At 43.2% G+C, this 20,169-nt stretch overlaps 1 protein-coding gene across 3 annotated transcripts in view; it reads left to right on the top strand.

Moving 5' to 3' along the window:
• mcc (MCC regulator of WNT signaling pathway) overlaps positions 1–20,169 on the top strand; it is a 153,169-nt gene that overhangs the window by 93,750 nt on the left and 39,250 nt on the right. For all 3 annotated transcript variants that reach the window (XM_048619123.1, XM_020529509.2, XM_048619137.1), the window contains 6 exons: positions 4,571–4,717; positions 5,060–5,149; positions 7,079–7,227; positions 11,580–11,720; positions 13,020–13,120; positions 16,779–16,962. In XM_048619123.1, the coding sequence (XP_048475080.1) occupies positions 4,571–4,717; positions 5,060–5,149; positions 7,079–7,227; positions 11,580–11,720; positions 13,020–13,120; positions 16,779–16,962 (812 nt within the window). The remainder of the gene's footprint in view (positions 1–4,570; positions 4,718–5,059; positions 5,150–7,078; positions 7,228–11,579; positions 11,721–13,019; positions 13,121–16,778; positions 16,963–20,169) is intronic.

The raw sequence follows: 20,169 nt of genomic DNA, 5'->3' as shown, positions 1-20,169 counted from the left end.
CTCTACATTAGGGAAACCAAGCGGAGGCTTGGGGACCGCTTTGCAGAACACCTACGCTCGGTTCGCACTAAACAACTGCACGTCCCAGTCGCGAACCATTTCAACTCCCCGTCCCATTCTGGACGACATGTCCATCCTGGGCCTCCTGCAGTGCCACAACGATGCTACCCGAAGGTTGCAGGAACAGCAACTCATATTCTGCTTGGGAACTCTGCAGCCCAATGGTATCAATGTGGACTTCACAAGCTTCAAAATCTCCCCCCCCCCTCCCCCCTCCCAAAACCACCCCACCCACCCCCCCCCCCCCTCTAACCTGTCCTTCCTCCCACCTATCCCCTCCTCCGACCTCAAGCCCCACCCCCATCTCCTACCTACTAACCTCATCCCGCCCCCTTGACCTGTCCGTCCTCCCTAGACTGACCCATCTCCTCCCTACCTCCCCACCTACACTCACCTTTACTGGCTCCATCCCTGCCTCTTTGACCTGTCTGTCTCCTCTCCACCTACCTTCTCCTCCTATCCATCTTCTATCCACCTCCCCCTCTCTCCCTATTTATTTCAGAACCCCCTTCCCCTCCCCCATTTCTGAAGAAGGGTCTAGGCCTGAAACGTCAGCCTTCCTGCTCCTCTGATGCTGCTTGGCCTGCTGTGTTCATCCAGCTCTACACCTTGTTATCTTTGATTGCTTTGGAACTAGTTTTAGGATCTGACTGTGTAGTACCAGGAGGGAGACAGAGGGAAAATTCTTTACGTTTTGACATTTGTAATTTGTTAGGATAGGAGTGAGAGAGAGAGAGAGAGAGAGAGAGAAAGAGGCGTGAGTGAGTAGTAGGTAATTGTTCCTAGTTTATTGCTTATAATTGTTACGGGTCACAAAGGCAGGAGAACTCAGCCCTGTGAGATGCTTCTCTCGCAATAGGTGAGAAGCCAGGGACACTTCCAGTGTCTATGGGGACCATGCATGCAGGAAATGTGTTCAGCTGCAGCTCCTGATTGACTGCATGGAGCAGCTACAGCTGTGGATGGGCTCTCAACGGAGCGCCCATGATGCTGAGGATGTGATGGATAGCATGTTTAGCAAGTTAGCCACGCCACAAATAAGGCAGAAAAATGTTAGGTGACCACTAGTAAGCCTGGCCAGACAGTACTGGAGTCCACTTTGGCTATCCCACTTCCGAAGTGGTATGGTGGTGGGGAAGGGGGTCTGGTGTTGACCCTTCGGGAAGGCCGCAACAGCCAAGTTAATGGCAACATGGCTGGGTCTGCTGCACAGCAGGGGAGGAAAAAGCCTGGGAGAACTTTAGTAATAGGGGACTGAATTGTAAGGGGAACTGACAGGCGGTTCTGTGTCAACAAATGAGACTCTCAAATGATATACAAAAATCTGAAAGAACTGCAGATGCTGAAAATCAGACACCGAAACAGAAATTGCTGGAAAAACTCAGCAGGTCTGGCATCATCTGTGGAGAGAAAATAGAGTTAACGTTTCAGGCCCTTCTTCAGTTCTGCTTCAGCAATTACTGTTTTTGTCTCTCGAATGGTATGTTGCCTCCCTGTTGCCAGTGTCAGGGAAGTCTCAACAGCTGCAGGGCATGTTAAAGGGATAGAATGAACAACCAGCAGTTGTGGTACGTGTCAGTACCATCAACATGGGCTAACCAAAAAAAAGTGAGGTCCTGCAGCAGGAATGTGGAGAGTTTGATAGTGGATTAAAGAGGAAGACTACTAAGGTTGTTTGTAGTTTAGATTACTTCCAGTGCCAAGCACTACTCAATGTAGAAATAGGAAGATGGGTCTAAGATAGGCTAAAGAGCTGATGTTGGAGGGAAGGCTTTGGGTTTTTGGATCATTGGGACTGCTTTTGGGGTAGGTAGGACCTCTACAAGCTGGATGGGTTGCATCTGAACTGTAATGGGTGGAGATATTCCACCTGGAAGGGTCGCTCATACTATTGGGCGATTTGAAATTAATTTAGCAGGGGCTCTGGCACGGAGTAGATGTGAAGTTGGGAGTAAAGTCCAATCAGATGTAGAAGAACTGCTAAGACAGTCGAGTATGCAGTGATGACATAGTCACGATAAGCAATATGTGAGGTCCAGAAAACTAAATTGTATTTGTTTTAATTCAAGTTTGACTGGTTAAACTTATTGATAAAGGAAACATCACTGCAATACTGAGAGAGAATGTCCTAGAATATCTTCAAATGAGATCACGTGACTAGAGCTTAGAAACCAAACAGTGATAATTACCTTGCTGGAATTACACTACAGGCCTCCCAACATCAGAGGGAGATAGACAAGCAGATATGTAGGCAAATCATGAAGGTGTGAGAGACACAGGATTATGGTGTAGGTAGTTTCAACTTTGCTAACATTAACTGGGATTGCCTTGATGTGAAAGGGTTAAACTGGGTGAATTCTTTTTAAGTGAATTCATGGGAACTTTTTGTAACAGTACGTAGAGATCAGGCGGTGCTAGACCTAATCTGAGGACATGAAGCCAGTGACTTTGAAGTTTTGCTGGGTGAGCACTCTGGGGATAGTGACTATGACTCTAAGTTTCAACATCATTAAGGAAATGGATAAGGATAGTGCAGAAGTGTTTTAAGTGGGGAGAGTCCAAGTTCAATATCATTAGACAGGATCTGGCAAACATTGACTGGGAGCGGCTACTTGCATGTAAGTCTACATTTAGAAAGTGGGAGTCTTTTAAAAGTAGTACAGTGAGAATTCAGGGCCAGTGTTCCGCTAAGAGTGAAGGATAAGGGCAGCAAGTCCATGGAACTCTGGATGTCAAGAGATAGCAAGAGGTTGGTAAAGAAAAAGCAGGAAGGAACCTGTGTCGGGTGTAATACATTTAAAAACAGGGGAGGTGCTTCAAAAGTATAGTGTGTGTGGGAGGTGCTTAAAAAGCAATTAGGAAGGCAAAGAGGGGCCATGAAATGTCTCTTGCACATGAGATTAAGGAAAGACCCATGGCATTCTTACAAGAATATTAAGAGGATTACCAGGGGAAGAGTAGACTCTTATTACCAAAGGGGCATCTGGTGTATGGAGCCAGAGAATGTGGTGAAGCCTTAAATGAACGTTTCTCATCTGTATTCACAGAGGTTTCCTGGAAGAAACCCACATAGACGTGGGGAGAATGTGCAAACTCCACACACAGTCACCCAAAGCTGAAATCAAAACTGGGTCCCTGGTGCTGTGAGGCACCAGTGCTAATCTCTGAGTCACAGTGCCACCCATGGATCCCTGGAGGTATCATCACAGGTCTACAGTGACGAAGAAGGCATATGGGGTGTAAAATAGTGGAGCAACAAAGTCTTGTTACAACTTTCTAAAACATCGGTTAGGCTACAGATGGAATGCCATGTGCATATCTGGTCACCACACTATCAGGAGGAAGTGACTGCACTGGAAAGGGTGCAGAAGAAATTCATCAATGTTGCTTGAGATGAAAAGTTTCGGTTATGATGAGAAACTGGGTAGGTTGGGGTATTTTCCCCTTGGAGCAGAGAAGACTGCGGAGGGGATCTGCTTGAGGTATACAAAATTGAGGGGTGGTGGCAGGTTAGAATGGGGAAAAGATTCTCACATAGTGGACGTATTTCGGACCAGAGGGCACAAATTTATTATGAGGAGTAAGTGGTTTAGAGGAGATCTGATTTTAAAAAAAAGTGGAATGCGCTACCTGAGAGGGTGGTGGAGGCAAGTACTGTTGTACCATTTAAGAAACATCTGGGTGAGCTCTTAAAGTACTAGAGCATAGTAGGCTCTAGACCAAGTGCAAGTAAATGGGATTAATGTTGTTTGGTATTTGTTTGGTGAAGACATGGTAGGCTGAAGGGCCTCATTTTATGCTATTCTATGACTCTAAGTCAATCAACTCATTGATATTAAAATTTTTTATCTGTCTCCAAATCCCTCTGCTGCCCACCTCTCTCAAACGCCTTAATCCTGTAACTGCGGCGCTGCAACTCTCCAAAATATCTGTATACATCTACTTCTACCCTCCTGAGCCTCCCCAATTTTGATAACTTTACCATTGATGCAGTGCCTAGAACCTAAGCTCTGGAACCTTTTCTCTAAATCTCTTCAACTACCTTATTCTGCTTTTCTCTTTTAATGCACCCATGAAAACCTGCTTCTTTAACCATTTTGTCTATATCTGCCTCATATGAATCAGTGTTACCTTTTGCTCCTTAACAGACTCCTGAGAAGCCCCTTGGGTATTTCCAATCCTGTGTGATTGTAAACTGCTGTTGTTGAATGCACAAACAAGTGTTGACAGGATTCACTAGTCCCACAGTGTAGCTGCACCTCAGAAACTCAAACCAAAGAAAAGATATCACTTCTGAGCTTGCACCCTACCTTACTTGAATACAAGTGGCAATAAAATTGAATTTTAATTCTAATTGGAAAATAAAGTGGCAGCCATTGAATAATGTGTACTGTCAGTTGAAGAATTACTGTAGAACACCTATTTATGCTGTTTTTAAATAACTTAATTAAATCTGTTGTGATAACCCATCGTTAACATTGGTTTTTCCTTTTCTGTCTAAACAATTCAGGTTCGGGAGCTGCAGACACGTTTACAAAGCATACAAGCAACTGGCCCAGCTAGTCCGAGTCGTTTGACTGCAGCCAATCGACCAGTCAACCCCAGTACTGGTGAGCTGAGCACTAGCAGTAGCAGCAATGATATCCCTGTTGCGAAGGTGAGCCAATATCAGTCTGCAACTGTTGCATTACTTAACAATTAGCTGGGAAATCTTAGTTGCTTTCTCTTGGGAGTATTTTAGAATTGTCTTGGTGAAAGCACATAGATTTGCTTTGCAGTATAGAGATAACCTGCCCATTGTTTAGAGGCTTTTGGGCACATTTAAATGTGTTAAAAAGTATTTTGTAAACAACTTATTCAGAGATGTTATTACACACCTTTGCCACAAGGGCCTCAATTTAAAGGTGCATTCTAATATAAATTAGTAAATTAATTAGTTTCATAATGTGACAGTTTTTGAGATGTACAGTTACTAATTCTGACAGTCATTACCTGATAGGTGGCTGAACGAGTAAAACTGTCAAAGACAAGGTCGGAATCTTCCTGTTCAGATCGGCCAGTTCTGGGTTCAGAGATCAGCAATATTGGAGTAAGTATTTGAAAGTTGGAGATGACACTTCTTAATGGTCTCGAGTTATCTGGTAATGTTGTAATTCAACCTATAAAACCCATTCACCACCAATGTACTAATCGACCACATTTTTTTTTGAGCGTCAGGTAAAGGGAAATAAAATCATATTTGTGTAGTTTACAATGTTCAAAGTTCTTGACTGTTTTAAAGTACAGATCTGCATCCATTTATTTGAACACTGAGAAAAATTCCAGTGCCCTTCTGCAAATGAAAATATTCTAGATAGGCTAAAATTTTGTGTGCAACAATTGAAAGTGCCAAAGTGTAGAATTCCTGTCCACCCTTTGGAAAAAGTCAGCTCTGTCCCAAATCCCAAAACCCAAAGTAGTCATTGGACCACGCTTTTATAAAGGTACCCACCCCCAGGAGGTGGCAGGAAACTGTGAATGACACCGTGATTAGGAGAGGTGAAAATACTGAATAAGTTACTCTGTTTAAAAAAAAACAGTCCTTTTTAAGGTAATGTTGTCCTGTAGTTGGAGAGGACTGCTGTTCTTTGGAATCAGTTACTTTAGCTCTGCAATGTCAATAATACACACACGTCTTCCTTGCTCTGAGCATTTGTTGAAATAGCTGAACCTGCATTTTACATGGAGCAAAATTCTTGTGGTAGACTAGCAACTGTCAAACCATTCTGTTTTTACTCCAGCCACCAAAACTGTAGCTGTATGAAAGGTAATGATGAGAAAAAGTGCTTGAATCTCACCACCAGGTTTATGCCAGAGAGAAAATTGCTTGAAAAGCCAGTGGGTTCTGCTTTCACCTACGTTTGTTCTTCTCTGGCGTTTATTAACCCGAGTTGTGCCACTCTCCATTCCTGGATCTTCAGCCTTAAATGATTATTGTACAATAAGAAAATAACAGTAAACGGATCTAGTAGAACTTATAAGATCCAATGAGTAATTTAGAACAAGCAAACTATTGAATGTATTTAAATTTTGAATACAGTTTATATAGTTCAATCAAAATTAGCGTGGTGTCATTTGTTGAGGGTGGGATTGAAGAAATTCTACAATAGACAGGTTTTGCTGAGAAATGAATGTTAAAGGGTAGAGCATCTTGAACCTAGAATTGTTATTACAAATTAAATTCTTGCATTTTTTAAGTATTTGCCTATGATATTAATAGTTGACCACTGAGACCTAATAGTTGTAGTGTGTACCATCTACAAGATGTATTGCAGAAATTTACCAAGGTTCCTTAGCACCTTCCGAACCTATGACCACTAACATCTCAAAGGACAATGGTAGCAGACACGTGGCAACACCACCTGCAGTAGCCCTCAAGCCACTCACCATTCTGACTTAGAAATATATTGCCAGAAATATACTGCCATTACTTCAGTGTTGCTAGGTCAAAATCATGCACCTTCCATCCTAACACTATTGTGGGTCAACCAAATGGACCAGAGCAGCTCGGGCAGCTCATCACCACCAAGTTCTCAAGGGCAACTGGAAATATTCAGTAAATGCTGATCCAGCCAGTGACAGCTTCTTCCCATGAACAAATAAAAACATCATGCAGAAATCAAGGTTCAGGGAGGAACTTTCGAAGAGGAGGATTTGGGGCTTCCTGAGCTTCAATTTTGAAATGTGGTGGGGCTCTGGGGCTTCCTCAGCTTCAATTTTGAAATGTGACGATGGCTAGACACATACCACTGGAGCAGAATCGGTGACTAATGAAAATTTGTTCGAATGAATAGTTACTCTTCTTCACAAGTCTTTGTTTTATACATATTCGAGAAGGAAATCTTTGTCTATATTATGCCGTAACTCCCCCTCACCCTCAATGGCTGTTGCTTGTAAATTCTCATTAAGGTTTCATACAGGCATGAAATGGCTTATTTCACAAACATCATATAAATCTTGTTGGTTCTCTCTTGCACAGGTGTCCAGCAGTGTAGCAGAACATCTAGCCCATTCTTTGCAAGACTGCTCCAATATCCAAGAAATCTTTCAAACTCTGTACTCTCATGGTTCGGCTATTTCTGAAAGCAAGATCCGTGAATTTGAAGTGGAAACTGAAAGGTTAAACAGGTAAAATTCTCATTATAACATCTGTTTTAAGAAGAACAGAGAAGAAGATGGTTGTTTGTAGTTAGGTAATGTCAGTGACATATCTGACAAAGTGGCAAGGTACTCCCTTGACCTCCTTTCAACTTCATAAATTATAATTGCTGCTAATTATCTGGGCACTCGTGCATCATGCTTTCTTATGGTAGTGGGAGGAAATGCGAATAGTTCCTGCAAGATGGCGACAGGGTAAGTCACTCCATTCGGAGCTCCACTCTGCTCGCCAGTTCTCGTTCTCTTTTTCTTTCTTTGTCCTTCCTTTTGTTTTCTCTCTGTCTCCCTCTCTCTGTCTCTCTGGGGACTCTGGCAGCGGCATGGCGAGGGCTGGAAAGCCCTGAGTGGGACTGCAGCAGTGGAAAGGAAAGTTAGTTCTCAAGTTTCTTTTTTTATCTTATTCTAAGTTAATGTGAAAGCTGCCATGTATGTACGGTGAAGGTACACACTTTTCATTGTATTTTTATATTGAATACATGTGACAATAAATTATTCAATTCTATCAAAAGGTTCACTTTGTTATTAGCAAATGTTCAGGAATAGGTTATCATCTGCTTGACTGACAGATGGGGAAGAGCTGGAAGCCAAATTGAGCAGGAGGTGGCTGGGCAATTTTCCACATTGCCAAGTAGATGCCAGTGTCCTGCATGTACTTGAAAAGCTTGGTTATGGGAGTAAATTGAACTGGCTGACATCTGACGTGTGATGCATTTATTGCTGACCTTTTATTGGCCTGTAGAAGGTAGTGGTGCTTTCTTGAACTGGTGCAGGTACACCCTCAGTGGTGTTTGGGAAGGAGTTCCAGGATTTTGACCCAGCAACACTGAAGGAATCGTGATATAGTTCCAAATCAGGATGGTGTGTGGCTTGAAGGGGAGCTTGCTGTTTGTGGTGTTGAGAATTCCCACCGGATAGCACTGTCAGTCCACCCCTCTGTCACTTTGCTGACTGCGGATGGGTTGATTGGGTAGTTGACCAGATTGGATTTGTCTTGCTTTTTCTGAACAGGACATTCCATTGCTGGGTGGACTTCAGTATTGTACTAGCCCTGGAATACTTGGCTGGGAATGCAGCTAGTTCTGATGTACTAGTCTTCAGCACTGTTGCTGGAATGTTGTCAGGGCCCATAGTCTTTGCTGTATCCAGTGCCTTCAGCCATTTCTTAGTATTATGTGAGTAAATCAAATTGCTTGAAGGGATACTGGGGATCTCAAGACGAGGCTGAAGTAAATGTCCTCTTGGCACTTCTTGCTTGCAAAGACTCCAATCTTGTCTTTTGATTGGATGAAGATTGTTTGTGGAACGTCACTCCCCAGTGGGGAGTGTCTAGCTCTCCAATGCCATTCATGTCTCTATATGGCAGGACTGCAGAGCTTAAATCTGAGCTGTTGGTTACAGTATCACTTAACTCTGCCTCTTGCATGCTGCGTACATTGCTTGGTGTGCAAGTAGTCCAGCAGTGTAGTTTCAGCAGGTTAACACTTAATTTTAGGTAAGACTGGTACTATCCCTAATGTGCCCTCTTATAGTTGCCATTGAATCAGTATTGATTCCCTGGCTTGATAGTAATGGTAGAATATGGGATATGCCGGACTATGAGGTTACAAACTGAATGCAATGCTGATGGCTCACCTCATTGATCCCAGTTTTGAGGTGTTAGATCTGTTCAAAGTCTATTGCGTTCAGGACAGATGTTAGTGTTGAGTAAAATGATGGAAGTGTTCAGTATGAAGCTGGACTTCATCACCACAAAGACTGTGCTATGGTCACTCTTACTGACACGGTTGTGGATGGATGCATCTGCTACAAATAATTTCGTGAGGATGAGGCCAAGCATGTATTTTCTTTTTCACCTGCGACAAACAGTGTCTAGCACCCTCGGTACTCTTCCATTTGGTGTTCAACATGATAAAGAACTAATCAAACACCTTGATGGATGATAAGAATGTTTGCTTACCCACATTTTATTTGATGCTGCAGACTTGATGGTCTCTGGCATTGGTGTTGAAGACACCCAGGGCAACCTGACCCTGTCTATATACTGCTGTGATGCCACCTCTGGTGGGTCTGTCCTGCTAGTGGAATAGCTGAGCAGTATAGTGTCTGGATGATGGTCTGGAATATGTCCTCTGAGATTGCATGTACACAAGCATCATCTATGTACTGCAGTTTGATGACACTGGTTAGGGTGACTTTGGTTTAGGCTTGATGGCAGTGGCGATTGAATAATTTCCTACAGGTTCTTTAGAACATGGGTCTCACCCTGAACATCCACAAGATGAAGGTCCTCCACCAACCTGGCTTGGCATTGTGGAGTAAACCAACGATTGTCCAGGTCCACGGGGAGGCCTTGGAGAACATTAACCACTTCCAGTACTTCAGAAGTCTCCTGCTAGCCAAAGCAGCTGTTGATAAAGAGATGCAGCATCACCTCCTGTGTGCTAGTGAGGCTTCAGCCACCTGAGGAAAAAGGTGTTAGAGAACAACAGCATCAGATCAAACATGAAGAGCATGGTTTACAGAGCTGTGGTGGTTCCTGCCCACCTCTTGGCTCTGAGACATGGACTGTCTACAGCGGCCACCACAATGCATTGGAGCAGTATCACCGTCTCTGCCTGCGCAAGATCCTGTGAATCCACTGGAAAGAAAGATGCACCAACACCATCCCCAGCATCAAGGCACTGACCACCCTTGATCAGCTACGATAGGCTGGGCACGTTGTCCGCATGACTGACACGAGACTCCACTAGCAGGTGATGTACTCCCAGCTTCAAAATGGCAGGTGAGCCCCAAGTGGGCAGAGGAAGCACTTCAGTGATAGCCTCAAGTCCTCACTGGCGAAATATGGCCTTCCCACAGACACCTGAGAATCATTGGTCCAAGACTGTCCAAAGTGGTGGAGGAAGGCATCGAGCACCTCGAGACTTGCAATTGGGAATCCCACCCATCCTTTCCTGTGACCACTACTTGCTCCAAGTGTAATGGAGTCTGCAGTAGCCACATTGATCTGTACAGTCACCTACAGACTCCTCGTGAGAGTGGAAGAGAGTCATCCTCACCTTCGAGGGACTGTCGATGATGATGCCAGTGTCTGGATCATTGGAAGGTATGATTCTGAGAATGGCTATGTCAAGCTAGTGTTTGACTTGTCTGTGGGACAGCTCTGCCAAGTTTGGCATTATCCCCAAGTTTTAATAAGGAGAATGCTGCAGGGCCAACAGGGCTGTCTGTGCCATTGTTATTTTCAGTGCCTTGGCCAGTGCATGGCATCCATCTGGGTTGTTACTTTTATGAGACTTTCTTATTGTTATATGCAATATGGTGGTTTGCTAGGTCATTTTAGAGGGCAGTTAAGAGTCAACCTCATTGCTGTGGATCTAGAGTCACGTAGGCAGACCAGGTGAGGATGGCCCTAAAGTACATGTGAACTAAATGGGTTTTTGCAACAATTGACAATTTCATAGTCACCACTGGACAAGCTTTTAATTCTAACTTTATTAATAGAATTCAAATTTTGGATTTGCTTTGAAGCTGTGTCTCCAGAGCTTTTGGCTCTCTGGATTGCTCTTCCAATGAAAATGTCAACAAGCTATGGGCTCCACGAAATTGATATGGCAGTTAAGAAACTGTTTGCGATACTTAGCTTAATAAAAAGGCAGTAAATAGGAAAACAAGGCAGTCATATTAAACGTTTACAAACCTCAGCTCGAGGTTTGTGGGTGAATCTGGGCTCCCTATCTCAAGGTCTTAAGACATGGTGGACATTTACTATCAGGAATGAGTGAATTCAGCTTTCAGTCAGGAAAAGCAGGAATTGTTCTCCTTAAAGCAGAGAAGATTAAGGGAAAACTTAATAGACCTATACAAATTTGAGAGGTTTTCGAGAATAAGTTGGGAGAAATTGCTTCCTCAGCAGTTACGGATTTAAAATAAAAGATCTACATGGAAATTGAGGACTTTGTCAGAGTTGTTGCCTGAAATGCACTAATAATAGTACAGGAATTATGTTCTTGAGGAATCTTTGTAAGGCACTTAGGCATGTTTTAGAGGCGAAGTAATTTTAAGCATTTGGTGAATAACGTATTGAGTAGCACTTTCAAAAAGTCCACACAGGCATGGCAGATCAAATGGCCTATTTCTGTGCTATAAAGTTTCTGATTCAGTTATTTCACTACATTAAAAGCATTATATTTAATGTAAGCTGCTGTAGTTTGCAGTCACACCCTTTGTTTATCAAATGTTCCATAATTTACCAGTTTCTGTTAAAATAGCTAATTGATTCAATTGATTTATAAATTCGATATTGCCTTTCTCTTCTATAGTCGAATTGAGCATCTAAAATCACAGAATGATCTTCTAACTATAACGCTGGAAGAGTGCAAAAGCAATGCTGAAAGAATGAGTATGCTAGTTGGTAAATATGAATCCAATAGCACGGCGTTAAGGCTTGCACTGCAGTACAGGTAAATGCAACTGAAACTAGTTTTATTCATGTTTTTAGCTTCACCAATGTATCCGGTTATGTTTTTAATTGTTCATTTGAATCTGTGGTTCTTATCCTCCCCTCTCAAGTTCCTGAAGGGAATGGAAAGAGTAGATGAGAAATCATTCCTGTTGGTGGAAGGGTTGAGAATCAGAGGACACTGGTTTAAAGTGTTTGGGAAAAGAACCAAAAGCCACATGAAGAAAAGCATTTTTATGTGCATGGTAAGGATCTGAAATGCACTACCTGAGATAGTGGTGAAGGCAGCCTCAGTTGTGAATAAAAAAGGGAATTGGATATGCAGCTGAAGAGAAAAGACCCATATGGCCTCAGGGAAGGGGTGGGCGTGTGAAACTCGCTGAGTTGCTCTTGCACAGATGCAGCAGGCTAAAGGGCATCCTTTTATGCTGTAGCAGTTCTATGATTCTGTGGCTATGTTATTTATTCTTAGTAGCAAATGAACAATCAGAAAAAGTGCAGACCTCTATATTTCACATCGCAATGAATAGTATGTGACAAATCTGAAATGTCCTATTTAATGTAGCAATTTTTAAAATAATCTGTTTAATAAAAGCAAAATATTTCAGATGTAGAGATCTGAAATAAAAATAGAAGGTAATGGAAAATCACAGCAGGCCTGGCACCATCTATGGAGAGAGAAACAATTAATAGTTTCAGTCAAATGAGTCTTCTTTGGAACCAGGAACTGGAATCCACTGAAATTAGAACATATTGTTTTCTGACTGTGTTCCCCGTGAATTAGCAAATCAATTTTGGCAATTCCGTAGAACATTGAGTGTTTTTTCCATTTAACTAACCAGTGAAGTTCTTGTGTCCTTTGATTCCTCTTTGACCTGTCTTTCTTACATATTTTATATTATGTGATATCTGCATGGCTTGGTTTTGTAAGTCTCGATTCCGAATCAAAAGTTATTGGTCTAAGTTCCTCTGTGGTCCGGGCTGAAAATTTTGCGTAACTCCATTGGAGTGCCGTATTATCAGATTAGTTTCTTCCACATATGATGCCCAATCACAATTCTGTATTCCTTCTCATGGACATAAACAATCCTATGATTTCTCTGGAAGAGAAGAGGAGTAGTGTTCAACATTTGCTCCTCAAACAAAATCAGGGCACATTAACTGGTCATTTAGTGCATTGCAGCAACAGTAGTAATAGCTTAAAAGTAATTCATTGGCAGTAAATGCTTTTTTTGAGTGATTTTTAATTGTAAAATATGATTGCTGATCATGTTTATCCTTTGTGTGTTTGTATCCCCAGTGAACAGTGCATAGAAGCCTATGAGTTACTGCTGGCACTGGCTGAAAGTGAACAAGGACTCATTCTGGGACAGTTCAGAGCTGCGGGTGTTGGATCTGTTGGTGGGTAACAAAGTATTCATGCATTATTTTGTAGTTATCTTTCTATCATAGAACATATTGAAAGTTATACATGCAATACACGCTTTATTGCCTACTAACTTAGAATGGCACAATGTTTCAGTCTGACCTTCGTGCTTATAAAAACTATGTAGCAACATTAGAGTCATAATCGTGTCTTTTAATTTACATATCAATACTGATTGTTTTTCTGCAAGTTCTCTTTCAGACTTTTAAACACTAGGTTGCAGTACTTTCCCTGTTGCTCTGTTTCTGCCAATCATATGTTTATCTTGCTCAATAAAAAAATGAAAAAAAAACTGTGGATGCTTTAAAGCAGAAACCAAGACACAAATTGTGGGAAAAGCTCAGCAGGTCTGGCAGCATCTGTGAAGAGAAATCAGAGTTAACGTTTTGGGTCTGGTGACCCTTCCTCAGAGCTGATGTAGCTAGGAAAATGTCGGTTTTTATGCAGAAGATAGGGTGGGTGGGAGGGGGTAAAGAGTAAACAATAGGTGGGGTAGAGCCCAAAGAGAGAGAGAACAGTTGGACAGACAAAGTTGTGGATAACGATCTAGCTAGGAGAGTGAATAGCTGTTATTGGAGACTGTTGGTGGCTAACAGTAGGTTGTGTGTAATGGCAGACTGTGAGATAACAAGGCCTGGTATGTGTGAGTGGAGTCTAGGACATAGAGTTCAGGCCCTAAAGTTATTGAACTCAATTGACTCCAGTAGGCTGTAGGGTTCCCAAGCGGAAAATGAAGTGTTGTTCTTCCAGCCTATGCTGAGCTTCGCTGGAGCACTGCACTAAGCCAGAGACAGATATTGGCCAGGGAATATGGTGGTGTGTTGAAGTGACAGGCAACTGGAAGCTTGGGGTCTTTTTTGTGGGCAGAACGTAGGTGTTCTGTGAAGTGGTCACCCAGTCTACGCTTTGTTTCCCCAGTATAGAGGAGACCACAGCAGTGAATGACTAGATTGTGTGAAGTGCAGGTAAAATGCTGCTTCACCCGGAATGTATGCTTGGGCCCTTGGATACTGAGGCGGGAGCAGGTAAATGGGCAGATGTTACACCTTTGGTGATAAGGGAAGTTGCTGTGGGGCTGTGCAGGGGTGTTGGGAGTGAAGGAAAAGTGGACCAGAGTGTCTCGGAGGGAATTGTCCCTGCAGAAGGTGGACAAAGGAAGGGAGAAAAATATGTGTCAGTGGTGGAGGGAATGGATACTTGTGGATGTGATGCCAGTTAAACAGGCTGCTTTGTCCTGGATGGTGTAAAGCTTCTCGAGTGTTGATGGAGCTGCACCCATCCAGGTGATTTGTGCTTTGTAGATGATAGACAGGCTTTGGGGAGTCAGGAGGTGAGCTACTTGCTGCTGTGTTCCTAGCCTCTGGCCTGCTCTACTAGCCACTGTATTTGTGTGGTGAGTCCAGTTGAGTCTCTGGTTAATGGTAACCCCAAAGATGTTGATATTGGGGGATTTAGTGATGTTAATACCATTGAATGTCATGGGGAGGTGGTTAGACTGTTTCTTATTGGAGGTGGTCATTGCTTGGCATCTGTGTGATGTGAATGTACTTGCTGTTTGTTAGCCCAAGCCTGGATATTGCCCAGGTCTTGTTGCATTTGAATGTGGACTACTTCAGTATCTGAGGAGTTGTGAATGGTCCTGAACATTTGTGCAATCTTTGAACATCCCTGCTTCTGACCTTATGATGGAAGGAACGTTATTAATGAAGCAGCTGAAGATTTTTGGTCCCAGGGCACTACTCTGAGGGACTCCTGCAGACACGTCTTGGAGTTGAGATGACTGACCTCCCAACAACCACTACTGTCTTTGCATGTGCCAGGTATGACTCCAACCAATGGAGAGTTTGCCCTCTGATATCCATTGTTTCTAGTTTTGCTAGAGCTCCTTGATGCCCTGTTTGGCTGGATGCAGCCTTGATGTCAAAGGCTTTCAGTCTCACCTCATCTCTCAAATTCAGCTCTTTTTTTTTTTCCCATGTTTGAGCCAAGTCTGTAATGAGGTCAGGAGCCGAGTGCCTTTGATGGAACCCGAACTGGGTGACACTGAGCAGGTTATTGCTGAGCTTTTGCTACTTAATATCATTATTGATGACACTTTCCATCACTTTAGTAATTAAGAGTAGATTGATGGGGTGGTTATTGGCAGCCTTGGATTTGTCCTGCTTTTTGTGTAATACTGGAAGAGATTGTCCAGGAGAGTGGCAAGTTTTGGAGCACAGTTCTTCAATACTATTGTCAGAATGTTGTCAGGGCCCAAAACCTTCGCAGTATCTAGTGCCTCCCAACCATTTCTTGATATCATGTGGAGTGAATTGAACTGACTGAAGACTGGTATCTGTAATGCTGGGGACCACTAGAGGAGTGTGGCCTCTGTGGTGCCATCATGCTAGGAAAGGAGGATGTAAAAAGAGGGGAGTTGCATCCCCACAGGAAGGGGAAGCACTGTTGGGAATGACTGAGGAGTAGGGCAGAGTGGTGTTGAGTGAAATGGCAACTTCAAATGCTAAGTGAAGAGGACAAGACTTTTTGGTGGTGGCAGAAAACTATAAAGGCTGGTGGAGTGGAAGAGGAGTCCTATCATGGTTTCAGGAAGGCGACAAAGGGCTCACAGCAGAAACACAGGTGATGGAACAGACTGTTATGGACACCAGCCATGAAGATAAATCCTCAGCTGAAGGAAAAGGAAGATTCTGAAGCATTGTAAGTCTGCAACAGAGCAGGAGAAACTGAAAATGTAAAGGATTCTTGTAGGAAGTGGGTGGGTGAGGGTGTAGTTCATGTGGACGTTGGTATCGAGAATTGATTTTGCTGTCTGATGTTGTGCAAGTCTTTAAGCATCACGTCCCCTTTCATGAGTATGTTTGAGAAGAATTCAGGAAACTGAAATCTCACCAGTTTGTAGTGGTACCAGAAAATGCTACAAGAGTACAAAATGGGATTTCACATTTGGTATGTTTTGCTGATTAGTTAACAGAACCGCTAATCTCATATATATTGCAAAAGACCTTGATATGTTGATCTGTTTGAAGCACAAACATTGGTGCAATCCAGTTGAATTGAATGTCTTATTTCTCTGTTGCAAATTCCGTAATTTGATGCTTTTACATGATGCTTCCAGAAGGAAGTGGTTTTACTGCCATGAATGACCAAAATGAGCTCTAAGATGTGGAGTGTCAGATTTTACGTACCTTTTATGCCATCATACAGTTAATTTTACTCTTGTACCATTACTTTGAAGCTAGTTGCTCTACACGAGTATACTCTGAGCTGATTTGCCACCTTCATCCACTCCCTCTCCTTTTCCATGTTATGAATACCTTTTTGTCAACCTGTAGCCTCTTGGGTACTGTTGCTTCACACTGAAGTCCTAAAATATGGTATAATAATTTCCCAGTAATTAAAAGGTAATTGGTCATGGCTATTGGGTTTTTTTCTTATTTTGACATTCACAGTATATTTCCAGCTACAATGTTAAAAGTTCAATTTTTAAATTTTTTAAGAAGTTTTATCACTTATGAGAAAGCTGCTAACTCCTGAATTTGAGATCTGAAATGTCATTTTGGCCATTCAGCACATCAGTGCTGTTTTATCTATATTGTCATTAACAAGGTAAATGTCATCTCATCTGAACAGGTGATCAAAATGGTGAGGAAAACATAACAATGATGTTAAAGAGAGCACATGACTGCAGGAAGACAGCAGAGAATGCTGCAAAAGCACTACTAATGAAACTTGATGGCAGCTGTGGTGGAGCATGTACTGTAACAGGATGTAGTATTCAGCCCTGGGAAAGTCTGTCTTCTCATAGCCACACCAGGTGAGTAATATTGGGAAAAATGTTAACTGTCAAGGAGAAGAGGTTTCAGGAACAAAAATAGAGATTGCTGGAAAAGCTCAGCAGATTTGGTCGCATCTGTGAAGAGAAATCAGTTTCAGTTCTGATGACCCTTCCTCAGAACTAATGGTAGTTAGGAAAATGTCGATTTATATGCAGAAGATAGGGGGATGGGGGTAAGGAATAAACGATAGGTGGGGATAGATACCAAAGAGAGAGAAGAACAGTTGGACAGACAAAGGAGTGGATTATGATCTGACTAGGAGGGTGAATAGCTGTTAATGGAGACTGTTGGTGGCTAACAATAGGTTGTGTGCAATGGCAGACTGAGATAACAAGACCTGGTGTGTCAGGTAGGGAGTTAGGACATGGGAGAATTCAGGCCCTAAAATTATTGAACTCGTTATTTAATATTAAGTCCAGAGGGCTGCAGGGTCCCCAAGTGGAAACTGTGGTGGTGCTCTTCCAGCTTCCACTGAGCTTCTCTAGAACATTGCAGCAAGCCTAAGACAGAGATGTTGGCCTGGGAATAGGGTGGTGTGTTGAAGTGGCAGGCAACTGGAAGCTCAGGGTCTTTTTTTTGTGGGCAGAATGTAGATGTTCTGTGAAGCTGTCATCTACTCTAAGCTTTGTTTCCCCAAATGTAGAGGAGACCATATGGTGAGCAGCCAATGCAGTAGACTAGATTGTGAAAAGTGCAGGTAAAGTGCTGTTTCACCTGGAAGGTATGTTTGGGCCCTTGGATAGGGAGGAGGTAAATGGGCAGGTGTTATACCTTTGGCGGTTGCAGGTTAAGGTACTGTAGAGGCATGTTGGGATTGAAGGAGGTGTGGACCAAGGTGTCCTGGAGGGAACGGATCCTATGGAAGACAGACAGGGAAGGGGAGGAGAATATGTATCTGATGGCATCTCATTGGAGGTGGCAGAAATGGCATCTGATGGTATTCTGGATGTGGATGCTGGTGGGATGGTAGGTAAGGACAAGGGGAACCCTATCGCTCTTGAGAGGAAAGAGACAGGGTGAGGGTGGAAGTGCACAAGACGGGTTGGACCCAGTTGAGGGCCCTGTTGACAATGGTGCTGGGAAATCCTCACTTGAGGAAGAAGGTGGACATTTTGGATGCTCCCTCGTTGAAGTTGGCCTCATTGGAACATATGCAACAGAGACAGAGGAACTGGGAGAATGGAATGGAGTCTTTGCAGGAAGCAGGGTGTGAGGATATATATTCCAGGAAGCTGTGGCAGTTGGTGGGTTTGTAGTGGATATTAGTGGCCAGTCTATCCCCCAAAATGGAAACAGATGTTGAGGAAGGGAAAGGAGGAGTCAGAAAATGAGTGGGGTGGCAATTGGAAGTGAAATTGAGCTTTTCCAATTCTGGACAAGAGTCGGAAGCAGCTCTGATGATATCTTTGATATATTGGAGAAAGGGTTGTGGATGGGGCCCAGAAGAGGACTGGAACAAGGAATGTTCCGTGTACCCTACGAAGAGACAGGCATAACTGGAGCCCATGCGCGTACCCGTGGCCACCCCTCTGACTTGACCCCTCTTATCTTGTTCAAAAGAGAAGTTGTTGAGGGTGAAGATGAGCTCAGCCAAGCAGAGGAGAGCGGTAGTGGGTGCAGACTGTTCAGACTTTTGCTGCAGGAAGCGACGGAGAGCCCTGAGACCATCCTGGTGGAGGTTGGGCGTGTAAAGGGATTACACGTCCATGGTAAAGAGGAGGCGACTGGAGCCTGCAAACTGGAAATTCTGAAACTGGTGTAAAATGTCAGAGGAATCACGAACATAGATGGGCAGTGACTGGACCAGGAGAGAAAAGACAGAATCAAGGTAGGAAGAGATGAGTTTTGTGGGGTAGGAGCAGACTGAAACAATGGGTCTGCCTGAGCAGTCCTGCTTATGGATTTTTGGAAGGAGATAGAAGCAAGCTCTGTGGGCCTGGGGCCTATCAGCTTGGCGGCAGTAGGGAGGTGAGATCACCAGATGAAATGAGGTCAATGACCGTAGTTGATACAATGGCCTGATGTGCCATGGTGGGAGTCATGGTTCAAGGAAGATAGGAGGATGTATCTGAAAGCTGGAGGTCAGTATGCCAGGCTAAAACAGCACCACATTTATCGCCAGGCTTAATGACACAGTCAAGGTTAGATGTAAGCACGTGGAGTGCGGTCAGGTTGGAGAGAAGATATGTTGGATTGGGTGAGGGGCGGTACAGAGAAATTGAGGCAACCAATGTCACGTTGATGATTCTCGATGAACATATCGAGTCCAGGTAAAAAGTCAGAGGGGAGGGGTCCAGGTGGAGGAAGAGGTTTCAGGTGTTGGCGAAGATTGAAGCCCTGAAATGTGACCTTTTGGTAAGGAATGTCACATGCTCCTACTCACTTCCAGGTTTAACCCAGACTGGTTTGCGGATGGGCAGGGAAACCCTGTGGACCTGTCAGATAAGGCATAAAACTTTTCAGAGGCAGTTACCTTAGAACTTAACTCTGTCTTCCTGTCATATTTCCATATTTCCCGCTTTGTGTCAAACCCCACCAGGTTAACCAGGTAAAAGCACAGTAGAGACCATTTCTTCAATAAAGCTGACAAGCTGAGAAGTCTCCTAACAGTGAAATGGAATAGTTGTAGCTATGTCTGGCTAAGATGCTGGTTCTCACAGCACACCTGGTAATTTGCTCCAACTGCTTGACAGATGATTTCTAACTTACAAGCCAGTTTGTTGTGGGTAAATTACCACAAGCTACCTTTTTAATTTGGTTACTCAAGAAATCTCACAAAATCCAATACTTAAACAATTATTTAAACTTTTTGGATGTGGCAACCAAAATTAAGACCCTTCAATTAAGCTAGTTAAGTCTCACCATCCAGCTTGGCTATTACCAAAATTAACGGTGGAATTTAGCGACGACTCCAATGAACCTGTGTTCTTCTGAGGAACAAGAGGAAAAGCCTCAGCAGTTGTACCAGCTGTTTTCTTCTTAACCACGTACTGCACCACGGTTCGGAGGGAATAGACACAGATCCAGCTAGGATACACAATGTGTCTATAAAGGATCAGTGCTCTTAGCATGTATGATCATCAGTATCTCTGGAACATTTAGTTGTCTCTCTCTCTAAAATGTATAAAATTCTAACAGGACTAAACAGGCTAGATGCAGAGAAGACGTTGCCCTGTTCAATATGC

Source organism: Rhincodon typus, chromosome 3, assembly GCF_021869965.1.
Source record: "Rhincodon typus isolate 14 chromosome 3, sRhiTyp1.1, whole genome shotgun sequence".
NCBI classification, from domain to species: domain Eukaryota; kingdom Metazoa; phylum Chordata; class Chondrichthyes; order Orectolobiformes; family Rhincodontidae; genus Rhincodon; species Rhincodon typus.
The sequence above is the reverse complement of the archived record's forward strand: the minus strand, read 5'-3'. Positions and strand labels throughout refer to the sequence as shown.